Source organism: Heterodontus francisci, chromosome 14, assembly GCF_036365525.1.
Source record: "Heterodontus francisci isolate sHetFra1 chromosome 14, sHetFra1.hap1, whole genome shotgun sequence".
In the NCBI taxonomy this organism is placed as follows: Eukaryota; Metazoa; Chordata; class Chondrichthyes; order Heterodontiformes; family Heterodontidae; genus Heterodontus; species Heterodontus francisci.
The window spans coordinates 106799304-106812242 of NC_090384.1; the positions used below are offsets into that span (position 1 = coordinate 106799304).

General features: G+C 48.9%; 1 protein-coding gene across 1 annotated transcript in view; it reads right to left on the minus strand.

Moving 5' to 3' along the window:
* Positions 1-1662: 1662 nt before the first annotated feature.
* ctr9 (CTR9 homolog, Paf1/RNA polymerase II complex component) overlaps positions 1663-12939 on the minus strand; it is an 81177-nt gene continuing 69900 nt past the window's right edge. Inside the window, exons 23-25 of the mRNA XM_068046701.1 lie at positions 8679-8781; positions 8391-8500; positions 1663-2514 (exon numbers count right to left, since the gene is read on the minus strand). Coding sequence (XP_067902802.1) covers positions 2100-2514; positions 8391-8500; positions 8679-8781 — 628 coding nt within the window. The 3' untranslated portion in view covers positions 1663-2099. The remainder of the gene's footprint in view (positions 2515-8390; positions 8501-8678; positions 8782-12939) is intronic.

The window sequence follows — 12939 nt, forward strand, 5'->3', positions numbered from 1 at the left end:
GGGAAGAGAATGGGGGGTAAGGGAGTGGGGGGTAAGGGAGTGGGGGGTAAGGGAGTGGGGGGTAAGGGAGTGGGGGGGTAAGGGAGTGGGGGGGTAAGGGAGTGGGGGGGAAGGTAGTGGGGGGGAAGGTAGTGGGGGGGAAGGTAGTGGGGGGGAAGGTAGTGGGGGCGAAGGTAGTGTGGGGGGAAGGTAGTGGGGGGGGAAGGTAGTGGGGGGGGAAGGTAGTGGGGGGGGAAGGTAGTGGGGGGGAGAAGGTAGTGGGGGGGAGAAGGTAGTGGGGGGGAGAAGGTAGTGGGGGGGAGAAGGTAGTGGGGGGGAGAAGGTAGTGGGGGGGAGAAGGTAGTGGGGGGGAGAAGGTAGTGGGGGGGAGAAGGTAGTGGGGGGGAGAAGGTAGTGGGGGGGAGAAGGTAGTGGGGGGGAGAAGGTAGTGGGGGGGAGAAGGTAGTGGGGGGGGGAAGGTAGTGGGGGGGGGGAAGGTAGTGGGGGGGGGAAGGTAGTGGGGGGGGAAGGTAGTGGGGGGAGAAGGTAGTGGGGGGGAGAAGGTAGTGGGGGGGAGAAGGTAGTGGGGGGGAGAAGGTAGTGGGGGGGAGAAGGTAGTGGGGGGGAGAAGGTAGTGGGGGGGAGAAGGTAGTGGGGGGGAGAAGGTAGTGGGGGGGAGAAGGTAGTGGGGGGGAGAAGGTAGTAGGGGGGGAAGGTAGTGGGGGGGGAAGGTAGTGGGGGGGGAAGGTAGTGTGGGGGAAGGTAGTGTGGGGGAAGGTAGTGTGGGGGAAGGTAGTGGGGGAAGGGAGTGGGGGAGAGAGAGTACGGGGGAAGAGAGTGGGGAGAGAAAGTGGGGAGGAAGAGAGTGGAGGAAGAGAGTTGGGGGGAAAGAGGGGGTAAGAGAGCTGGGGGGGAAGAGCGGGCGGGAAGAGAGCGGGGGGGGAAGAGAGAGAGTGGGGGGGGGAAGAGAGTGGGAGAGCAGAGTGGGTGGGGGGCAGAGAGAGTGTGGGAGAGAGAAAGAGGTGGGGGACAGAGAGAGAGGTATAAAATCAACTCTGTTTTGATGGCTCTACATTTTATATACAGATTAATTGCCTTCAGTCAACAACTTTGTCAAATGTTCATGGTGCAACATGTTGGTGATGATCCCTGCTCTGAAATAGCCTAGCAAGCCACTCAGTTGTCAAGGGTAATTAGGGATGGGCAACAAATGCTGGCCTTGCCAACAACACTCACATCCAATTAAAGAACCAAAAAAAACAAGATTGAAAGATGTTTGTTGGTTTTTAGGGATACGGAACCAAGGTGGGTAAATGGAGTTAAGATACAGATTAACCATGATCTAACTGAATGGCCTCCTGCCTATCATCCTCCTGTCTTGTGAAGCCTGCAAGTCAGCCTTTTGTGGGTCATTCTTTCTTCTTTTGCTTGACTCGAGTCAGTGGGTTGCTTAACTGCAGCAGGCGCATTTGCCAAGCCTTGTAACACACCTCACCCGATCCGCCCAAGCACACACCATCCCAGTCAATCAACGATTTATAGTGCTGAAGAACTGCCTGCTTCCAGGGGGGGGGGTAATTCAGCAGTGATCAGGGATCAAACTGTCATGTGTGACTCAATCCACACACACCAACTAGTCTTTTCTTAAAACAAACAACCCACTTATTCAAGAGCAAACATTCATTTGAAATTAAACATTTATTTAACAAATGTTGTAAGCATTTCTTGGTTTACAAGGGTTTCCAAAAAAAAATCATAGGTCACATTTATCAATATCTATAATGCCTGTCCCCTAAAATATTGGCTCTTTTCTGATCAACATAAACCAGGATCTAGCCTGCACCAGTTTGACTGACTCTCTCGAAGCGCTTTATCATTAACAGCGCCTAACTGCCGTCAAACCTTGGGCCATCTCTGGAACGAAACAGAGTCAAAAATAATTTCACGAGTAGATATCACAATCCTCTGTCAAAGTATGAAAAGCCAGGTTTCACAGTTTCCGATAAAATAAATGACTTTTTTGTCTAAACTTCAGCATCAACTCAGTTCTCAGATTAACCAAACTGAGCCAGGATTTCGAGGCCAACTGAGAGTGAAGGAAATGTCGGAGCGATTGAGTATCAGTCGCTGTCATCGTCCGATCGTTCAGGAGATGCAGACGCATGGCGAGCGGCTCCATGATTGGATTCTTCCTCCGATTCAACAGCTGAAGCCTGGCCTGAACCTCCTTCGTCAGAAGACTGCGGGTCTGAATTGTTCGTGGCCCGTGAGGCAGGGCGAGACTCGTCCTCCCCCTCCGATGACGAGCTGGCCGATCTGCTCCTGCCCGAGTGATCTGACTGCGGCCGCCCGTTTGCCGAGTGCTCGCTGTCAGAGCCGGCAGCCGAACGCACGGTCCCCGATCTCGGGCTACTGCCTACTTCGCTCTCCGACTTGTCCTGGTTCCGTCCATCCTCTGACTCACTCTCGGACACGATCCGCTTCCTATGCTTGTCGGCTGATCCATCCTCATCCGAACCGCTGTCCCGCACGTTTCTGGAAAGAATGAACCAATGATTACACTGTGGTTTCGCTGCAGCCATGCTGCAGTTAAGCTTGTTTGCCTGTAAATGGCCCCTCAACAGTTACTGCACCCCAAGTAACCAAGGTTCAATATCAGGGTTCATAACAAATAGAAGCTGGAGTAGGTACACCATACGCCCCTTCAGCCTGCTCTCCATTTAATAAGATCATGGCTGATCCCCTACCTCAATGCCACCTTCTCACACTATCCCCATATTCCTTGATTCCCTTGGTACCCAAAAATGAATTGACCCCTGTCTTGAATATACTCAACAACTGAGCATCCACAGCTCTCTGGGGTAGAGAATTCCAAAGATTCCCAACCCTCTGAGTAAAGAAATTGCTTCTCATCTCAGTCCTGAATGGCCGACCCCTTATTCTGAGACCGTGACCCCGTTCTACATTCCCCAGCCGGGGGGAGCAGCCTCTCAGCATCTACCCTTTCAAGCCCCCTAACAACTTTATATGTTTCAATGAAATCCTTCCTCTGTACTCTAGAGAATATAGGCCCATTCTACTCAATCTCCCCTTACACGACAGCCCCCTCATCCCCAGAATCAGTCCCCCTCACCTCCAACAAACAATAAGTGCGAGGAGCTCATGGATTTGTCACGAAGAGGGAAACTATCTGATCAGCTGCCTCTGCCGTGCCCCTCCCTTCCACCAGCCCACCTGGCCAAGCTTCCTATAATGCTGCCCCTGCCCTAGCCCTGAATGCACATCTTTCTCTAGTTTCTCCTATCTCTTCTCATGCCCTCTCTGAGCTCATCCTGTCCATGAGATCCATAAAGATCATGGCTGATCTCCTACCTCCTGTTCCCCTGATCCTATTCCCACTGAAATGCTGACCAACCAACTTCACCTCTTGGTCCCTATGTTAGCCAATATTGTCAACGATTCTCTCTCTTCAGGTGTTGTCGCTCATCACCCCTCTCCTCAAAAAACCAACCCTTGACCCCACCGCCCTCACAAACTACCGTTCCATCTCCAACCTCCCAAAGTCCTTGAATGTGCGGTCGCCTCCCAAATCCATTTCAATCTTTCCCGGAACGCCATGTTTGAATCCCTCCATCAGGTTTCTGCCCCGCCACAGTACCGAAACAGTTCTCACATCCAATGTGACTGTGACAAAGATAAACATTCCCTCCTCATGCTGTCTGCAGCCTTTAACACAGTTGACCACACCATCCTCCTTCAACGTCTCTCCACTGTCATCCAGCTGGCAGGGACTGCTCTCACCTCATTCCCTTATTATCTATCTTATTGTAGCCATAGAATCACTCGCAATGCCTTCTCTTCCTGCTCCCGTACCGTTACCTCTGGTGTCCTCCAAGGATCTATCCTTGGCCCCCTAATATTTCTCACCTACACGCTGCCCCTTGCCGACATCATCCGAAAGCAGAGCGTTAATTTTCACATGTACGCTGATGACACCCAGCACTACCTCACCACCACCTCTCCACTCCTCCATTGCCTCTAAATTAACAGATTGCTGATCCGACATCCAGCACTGGCTACGCAGAAATTTCTTCAATTAAATATTGCGAAGACTGAAGCCATTGTCCTTGGTCCCTGCTCCAAACTCTGTTCCTCAACTACTGACTCTATCCTTCCCCCTACAACAGTCTGAGGCTAAATCAATCTGTTCGCAACCTTGGCGTTATATTGGACGTAGAGATGAGCTTCTGACTTCATATTCGTACCATCACTAATACCACCTACTTCCACCTCCATAACATCGCTCAACTTCGCCCCTGTCTCAGCTCATCTGCTCCTGAAACTCTCATTGATGCTTTCGTTACTTCTAGGCTTGACTATTCCAATGAATTCCGCTGGTCTCCCATATTCTACTCTCTGTAAACTTAAGGCCATCCAAAACTCTGTTGCCTGTGTCTTTATTCGCACCAAGCCCCATTCCCACATCACCCCTGTGCTCGCTGACCTACATCATCAAGCAACATCTTGATTTTAAAATTCTCATCCTTGTTTTCAAACCCCTCCATGGTCTAGCCCCTCCCTATCTCTATAATCTTCACTCTCCAAGATCTCTGTGCTCCTCTAATTTTGGCTTCTTGTGCATCCCCGATTTTAATCACTCCACCATTGGTGGCCGTGCCTTCAGTTGCCTTGGCCCCAAGCTCTGGAATTATCTCCTTAAACCTCTCCACCTCACTTTCCCCCTTTCGGACACTTCCTAAAACCTACCTCTTTGACCAAGCTTTTGTCATCTGATCCAATATCTCCTTATATAACTTGGTGTTCTACTTTGTTTTATAATGCTCCTGTGAAACTCCTTGAGAAGTTTTATTACATTAAAGCTGCTGCATAAGTGTAAGTTGTTGTTGTTGTAGCAAACCTATGTTGCACCTTCTCTAGGGCAAGTATATCCTTCCTTAGGTAAGGAGAAAAAAAACTGTGCACAGTACGCCAGATCGCCAGATGTGGTCTCAGCAAAGCCTTATATAAATGCAGCAAGACTTCCTACTCTTATACTGCAAACCCCTTACAGTAAAGGCTAACATACCATTTGCCTTGTGAATTGCTTTCTGTACCTGCATGTTAACTTTCTGTAATTCATGCAGAAGGTCCTCTAAATCCCCGTGAAACCCAACATTTACTAGTCTTTCACTTTTTAAAAAATATTTTGCTTTCCCATTCTTCCCACCAAGCTGGACCATATTGTACTCCATCTGCCACCTTGTTGCCCAATCACTTAACTGGTCGATATCTCTTTGCATCTTACGAACATACGAATTAGGAGCAGGAGTAGGCCACTCGGCCCCTCGAGCCTGCTCCGCCATTCAATAAGTTCATGGCTAAACTGATTTCTCCACATTACCACCTACCCCCGATAACCTTTCACCCCCTTGCTTATCAAGAATCTATCTACCTCTGCCTTAAGCAAATTCAAAGACTCTGCTTCTACTGCCTTTTGAGGAAAAGAATTCCAAAGACTCACAACCCTCAGAGAAAAAAATTTCTCCTCATCTCTGTCTTAAATGGGCAACCCCTTATTTTTAAAGTGACCCATGGTTCTTGATTCTCCCACCAGGGGAAACATCTTTTCCACATCCACGCTGTCAAGACCCCTCAGGATCTTATATGTTTCAATCAAGTCGCCTCTTACTCTTCTAAATTCCAGCGAATACAAGCCTAGCCTGTCCAATCTTTCCTAAGATAACCCACCCATTCCAGGTATCAGTCTACTAAACCTTCTTTGAACTGCCTCCAATGCATTTACATCCTTCCTTAAATAAGGAGACCAATACTGTACACAGTACTTCAGATGTGGTCTCACCAAAACTCTGTATAGCTGAAGCATAACCTCCCTACTTTTGTATTCAATCCCCCTCGCGATAAACTATAACATTCTATTAGCTTTCCTAATTACGTGCTGCACCTGCATACTAACCTTTTGCGATTCATGCACTAGGACACCCAGATGCCTCTGCATCTCAGAGCTCTGCAATCTCTCACCATTTAGATAATATGCTTCTTTTTTATTCTTTCTGCCAAAATGGACAACTGCACATTTTCCCACATTATACTCCATCTGCCAGATTTTTGCCCACTCATTTAACCTATCTATGTTGTAGCCTCCTTATGTCCTCTTCATAACCTACTTTCCTACCTATCTGTCATCAGCAAATTTAGCAACCATACCTTCAGTCCCTTCATCTAAGTCATTTATATAAATTGTAAAAAGTTGAGGGCCCAGCACTGATCCCTGTGGCACACCACTCATTACATCTTGCCAACCAGAAAATGACCCATTTATGCCTACTCTCTATTTCTTGTTAGCTAGCCAATCTTCTATCCATGCCAAGATGTTACTCCCCTACATCATGAGCTTTTATTTTTTGCAATAACCTTTGATGCAGCACCTTATCAAATGCCTTCTGGAAATCTAAGTACAATACATCCACCGGTTCCCCTTCATCCACAGCACATGTAACTCCCTCAAAGAACTCCAATAAATTGGTTAAACATGATTTCCCTTTAACAAAACCATGTTGACTCTGCCTGATTACCTTCATTTACCCTGCTGTAACATCTTTAATAATTGCTTCTAACATTTTCCCTAAGACATATGTTAAGCTAACTAGCCTGTAGTTTCCTGCTTTCTGTCGCCCTCCCTTTTTGAATAAAGGAGTTACGCTCGCTATTTTCCAGTCTAGCAGAACCTTCCCTGAATCTAGGGAATTTTGGAAAATTAAACACATCAACTATCTCACTGGCCACTTCTTTTAAGACCCTAAGATGAAGTTCATCAGGACCCGGGGACTTGTCAGCCCGCAGCTCCAACAATTTGTTCAGTGCCACTTCCCTGGTGATTGTAATTTTCTTGAGTTCCTCCCTCCCTTCCATTTCCTGACTTACAGCTAATACTGGGATGTTACTTGCATCCTCAATAGTGAAGACCAATGCAAAATATCTGTTCATCTGCCATCTCCTTATTATCCATTATTAATTCCCCAGACTCACTTTCTATAGGACCAACGTTCACTTTGTTAACTCTTTCCTTTTTATATTATCTATAGGAACTCTTACTATCTGTCTTTATATTTCTAGCTAGCTTTCTCTCGTACTCTAATTTTACCTTCCTTATCAATCTTTTAGTCAATCTTTGCTGTTTTTTATATTCTGTCCAATCTTCTGACCTGCCTCCCATCTTTGCGCAATTATATGCTTTTTCTTTAAGTTTGATACCATCTTTAACTGTTTTAGTTAACCACAGATGGCGATCCCCCCTCACTGGAATTTTTCTTTCGCATTGGATTGTATCTATTCTGCATATTCTGAAATATCCCCTTAAGTGTCTGCCACTGCATCTCTATTGACCTATCCCTTAACCTAATTTGCCAGTTTACATTAGCTAGCTCTGCTTTCATGCCCTCATGGGGCGGCGCAGTGGTTAGCACCGCAGCCTCACAGCTCCAGCGACTCAGGTTCAGTTCTGGGTACTGCCTGTGCGGAGTTTGCAAGTTCTCCCTGTGACCGCATGGGTTTCCGCCGGGTGCTCCGGTTTCCTCCCACAGCCAAAGACTTGCAGGTTGATAGGTAAATTGGCCATTGTAAATTGCACCTAGTGTAGGTAGGAGAATGGTGGGGATGTGGTAGGGAATATGGGATTAATGTAGGATTAGTATAAATGGGTGGTTGTTGGTTTGCACAGACTTGGTGGGCCGAAGGGCCTGTTTCAGTGCTGTATCTCTAAATAAATAAAAATAATTGCCCTTACTTAAGTTTAAAATACTTATCTTGGACCCACTCTTCTCTCCCTCAAACTGAATGTAAAATTTAATCATATTATGATCGCTGCTACCTAGGGGCGCCTTAACTATGAGGTCATTAATTAATCTCGCTCCTTCCCCATCTTGCTCTGTATCATTCAAAAGGGCGGAATACAAGTTTTCCTGGAATATGACTGGGAATGTCCATTTCTGCCTCATTTTCCTGGGAACTGCAGAGTCTGGTACTAGCTAAGTCCTTGGGTGGGAGTCTAAAACAGCTGATATCATGCCCTTTGCCTGGAGCACCTCCGATCAGTGGGTTTGAATTGTAGCATTCGGGGATGTGCTGTGCAGGGAACAAACAGGCTCCATTCAAGCAAAGGCCTTTTAAGATGTGTGCATGCGTGGCCGTGCATAGCAAACAGAAGTTAGAGGGAACCCAAGGTGCACACCAGCTAAAATCATAGAATCTTACAGCACAGAAGGAGGTCAATGGGCCCTTCATTCCCTGCTGGATCTTTGAAAGAGCTGTCCAATTAGTCCCACATCCAACTAGTATCTGACCTTAGCTGTTCATTAAAAGATTGATATTAAAATATTGAGGAAGTTACATACCCTTCCGCTATCTTCAATGCCCCTTCATCGGAAGAATCGTCGCTGGATGAAATTATCGCTTTTGACTTGATTTTACCCTTCATGGAAGGTGGGAGTCGTTCGGGTTTGAGCTACAGGATAGACAAATGTTTAATCCACCAAGTGATACATTACAAATAAATTCAGTAAATATGCAGGATTTTGTGTAACTGACAAGGAAGAAACAAACTGATAATTTAACAGTACGGATCAGAAGTTAGAAACTGCCATCACACAATAAACAACTATTTCCATACGATTGACACAAACCTTCTCTTTCTTCTTGCGCTCTCCTGCTTTTGGTCTGCGTGGTTTCTTGGCTCGTGACCCAGTTTCCTCATCATCACTGCCATCTTCAGCAGCTCTCTGGGGTCTGTTGAGAGGGAAGGAGGCAATAGAAAGAGAGGGAAGGGGGGACAGAGAAAGAGGGGAAGGGGGGACAGAGAAAGAGGGAAGGGGGGGACAGAATGAGTGGGAGGGGGGCAGAATGAGAGGGAGGGGGGCAGAATGAGAGGGAGGGGGGCAGAATGAGAGGGAGGGGGGCAGAATGAGAGGGAAGGGGGGGACAGAATGAGTGGGAGGGGGACAGAATGAGTGGGAGGGAGCAGAATGAGAGGGAGGGGAGCAGAATGAGAGGGAGGGGGGCAGAATGAGAGGGAGGGGGGCAGAATGAGAGGGAGGGGGGCAGAATGAGAGGGAGGGGGGCAGAATGAGAGGGAGGGGGGCAGAATGAGAGGGAGGGGGGCAGAATGAGAGGGAGGGGGGCAGAATGAGAGGGAGGGGGGCAGAATGAGAGGGAGGGGGGCAGAATGAGAGGGAGGGGGGCAGAATGAGAGGGAGGGGGGCAGAATGAGAGGGAGGGGGGCAGAATGAGAGGGAGGGGGGCAGAATGAGAGGGAGGGGGGCAGAATGAGAGGGAGGGGGGCAGAATGAGAGGGAGGGGGGCAGAATGAGAGGGAGGGGGGCAGAATGAGAGGGAGGGGGGCAGAATGAGAGGGAGGGGGGCAGAATGAGAGGGAGGGAGCAGAATGAGAGGGAGGGGGACAGAATGAGAGGGAGGGGGGCAGAATGAGAGGGAGGGGGGCAGAATGAGAGGGAGGGGGGCAGAATGAGAGGGAGGGGGGCAGAATGAGAGGGAGGGGGGCAGAATGAGAGGGAGGGGGGCAGAATGAGAGGGAGGGGGGCAGAATGAGAGGGAGGGGGGCAGAATGAGAGGGAGGGGGGCAGAATGAGAGGGAGGGGGGCAGAATGAGAGGGAGGGGGGCAGAATGAGAGGGAGGGGGGCAGAATGAGAGGGAGGGGGCAGAATGAGAGGGAGGGGGCAGAATGAGAGGGAGGGGGCAGAATGAGAGGGAGGGGGCAGAATGAGAGGGAGGGGGACAGAATGAGTGGGAGGGGGACAGAATGAGTGGGAGGGGGACAGAATGAGTGGGAGGGGGACAGAATGAGTGGGAGGGGGACAGAATGTGAGGGAGGGGGGCAGAATGAGAGGAAGGGAGCGGAATGAGAGGGAGGGAGCGGAATGAGAGGGAGGGCCGGAATGAGTGGGAGGGGGACGGAATGAGTGGGAGGGGGACGGAATGAGTGGGAGGGGGACAGAATGAGTGGGAGGGGGACAGAATGAGTGGGAGGGGGACAGAATGAGTGGGAGGGGGACAGAATGAGTGGGAGGGGGACAGAATGAGTGGGAGGGGGACAGAATGAGTGGGAGGGGGACAGAATGAGTGGGAGGGGGACAGAATGAGAGGGAGGGGGACAGAATGAGAGGGAGGGGGACAGAATGAGAGGGAGGGAGCAGAATGAGAGGGAGGGAGCAGAATGAGAGGGAGGGAGCAGAATGAGAGGGAGGGGGGCAGAATGAGTGGGAGGGGGACAGAATGAGTGGGAGGGGGACAGAATGAGTGGGAGGGGGACAGAATGAGTGGGAGGGGGACAGAATGAGTGGGGGGGGAGGAGGGGTTGAGAGAGGGGAGGAGGGGTTGAGAGAGGTGAGGAGGGGTTGAGAGAGGGGAGGAGGGGTTGAGAGAGGGGAGGAGGGGTTGAGAGAGGGGAGGAGGGGTTGAGAGAGGGGAGGAGGGGTTGAGAGAGGGGAGGAGGGGTTGAGAGAGGGGAGGAGGGGTTGAGAGAGGGCATAGAGGTGGGGGTGGGAAAGAAAACATTGGTTAAATTACCGCACTTTGCACCATCTTCTTGCTGTATTTCAGGGATGCTGAAACAGTTTATCTGTGTGGTTTGCACAGAGCCTTGGGGGAGATAAAGTTTCAGTCCCTGTCCCCAATCCAACAGCTTCATGGTCACTTTTACTTATACCAGCCTTTTACTTCCAATTTTTTTTATAATAAAAACTGAAATCAAATTCTCAAACTGCCATAATGGGATTTGAATTCATAGAAACATAGAAAAAATAGAAATTAGGAGTAGGCTATTCGGCCCTTCGAGCCTGCTCTACCATTCATTATGATCATGGCTGATCATCCAGCTCAGTAGCCTGTTCCCACTTTCGCCTCACACCCTTTGATCCCTTTAGACCCAAGAGCTATATCTAACTCCTTCTTGAAAACATACAATGTTTTGGCCTCAACTGCTTTCTGTGGTAGCGGATTCCACAGGTTCACCACTCTCTGGGTGAAGAAATTTCTCCTCATCTCAGTCCTGAAAGATTTACCCTGTATCCTTAGACTATGACCCCTGGTTCTGGACTCCCCCACCATCGAGAACATCCTTCCTGCATCGACCCTGTCAAGTCCTGTTAGAATTTTAGAGGTTTCCATGAGATCCCCCCTCACTCTTCTGAACTCCAGCGAATATAATCCTAATCGACTCAATCTCTCCTCATACGTCAGTCCCACCATCCCAGGAATCAGTCTGGTAAACCTTCGCTGCACTCCCTCTATAGCAAGAGCATCCTTCCTCAGATAAGGAGACCAAAACTGCACACAATATTCCAGGTGTGGCCTCACCAAGGCCCTGTATAATTGCAGAAAGACATCCCTGCTCCCGTACCCGAATCCTCTTGCTATGAAGGCTAATATACCATTTGCCTTTTTTACCGCCTGTTGCACGAGCATGCTTACCTTCAGCGGCTGGTGTACGAGAACACCCAGGTCTCGCTGCATATTCCCCTCTCTCAGTTTATAGCCATTCAGATAATAATCTGTCTTCCTGTTTTTGCTACCAAAGTGGATAACCTCACATTTATCCACATTATACTGCATCTGCCATGCATTTGCCCACTCACTCAACTTGTCCAAATCACCCTGAAACCTCTCTGCATCCTCCTCACAACTCATCCTCCCACCCAGTTTTGTGTCATCTGCAGATTTGGAGATATTACATTTAGTTCCCTCATCTAAATCATTAATGTATATTGTGAATAGCTGCGGTCCTAGCACCGATCCCTGCGGTACTCCACTAGTCACTGCCTGCCATTCGGAAAAAGACCCATTTATCCTTACTCTTGGTTTCCAGTCCACCAACCAATTTTCTATCCATCGCAATACACTGCCCCCAATCCCATGCGCTTTAATTTTACATGCTAATCTCTTATGTGGGACTTTGTCGAAAGCCTTCTGAAAGTCCAAATAAACCACATCCACTGGCTCCCCCTCATCAACTCTACTAGTTACATCCTCGAAGAATTCTAGTAGATTTGTCAAGCATGATTTCCCATTCGTAAATCCGTGCTGACTCTGCTCGATTCTATCACTGTTCTCTAAGTGCTCTGCTATAAAATCTTTGATGATGGACTCTAGAATTTTCCCCACTACCGATGTCAGGCTGACTGGTTTATAATTCCCTGCTTTCTCTCTACTTCCCTTTTTAAATAGTGGAGTTACATTAACTACCCTCCAATCTGTAGGAACTGTTCCAGAGTCTATGGAATCTTGGAAGACGATCACCAATGCATCCACTATTTCTAGGGCCACTTCCTTAAGTACTCTGGGATGCATACCATCAGGCCCTGGGGATTTATCGGCCTTCAATCCCATCAATTTCCCCAACACCATTTCTCTACTAATACTGATTTCTTTCAGTTCCTCTCTCTCACTAAGCCCTGTGTTACCCAACATTTCTGGTATATTTGTGACCCTAGCACCAGGGAGGCAACATACCATCCTGGAGTCTCTTTTGCAGCCACAGAAACACCTATCTATTCCCTTACAATTGCATTCCCACATTTTTTACTCCTCTGTGCAGCAGAGCCAACCGTGGTGCAACGAATTGGGCTGTTGCTGCTTTCCTGAGTGGCCATTCCCCCCAACAGTATCCAAAGCAGGATACCTGTTTTGCAGGGGAATACCCAAAGGAGATTCCTGAACTGCCTGCCTAGTCCTCTTGCTCTGCCTGGTAGTCACCCATTCCCCTCCTGCCTGTGGGGTCTGAGCCTGCGGTGTGACCATCTCTCTATACGTGCTATCCACAACACTCTCCGCCTCGTGGATGCTCCATAGTGTCCCCAGCTGCTGGTCCAGCTCCAAAACCCGGGATTCCAGGAGCTGCAGCTGGAGACACTTCCTGCACACATGCTGGT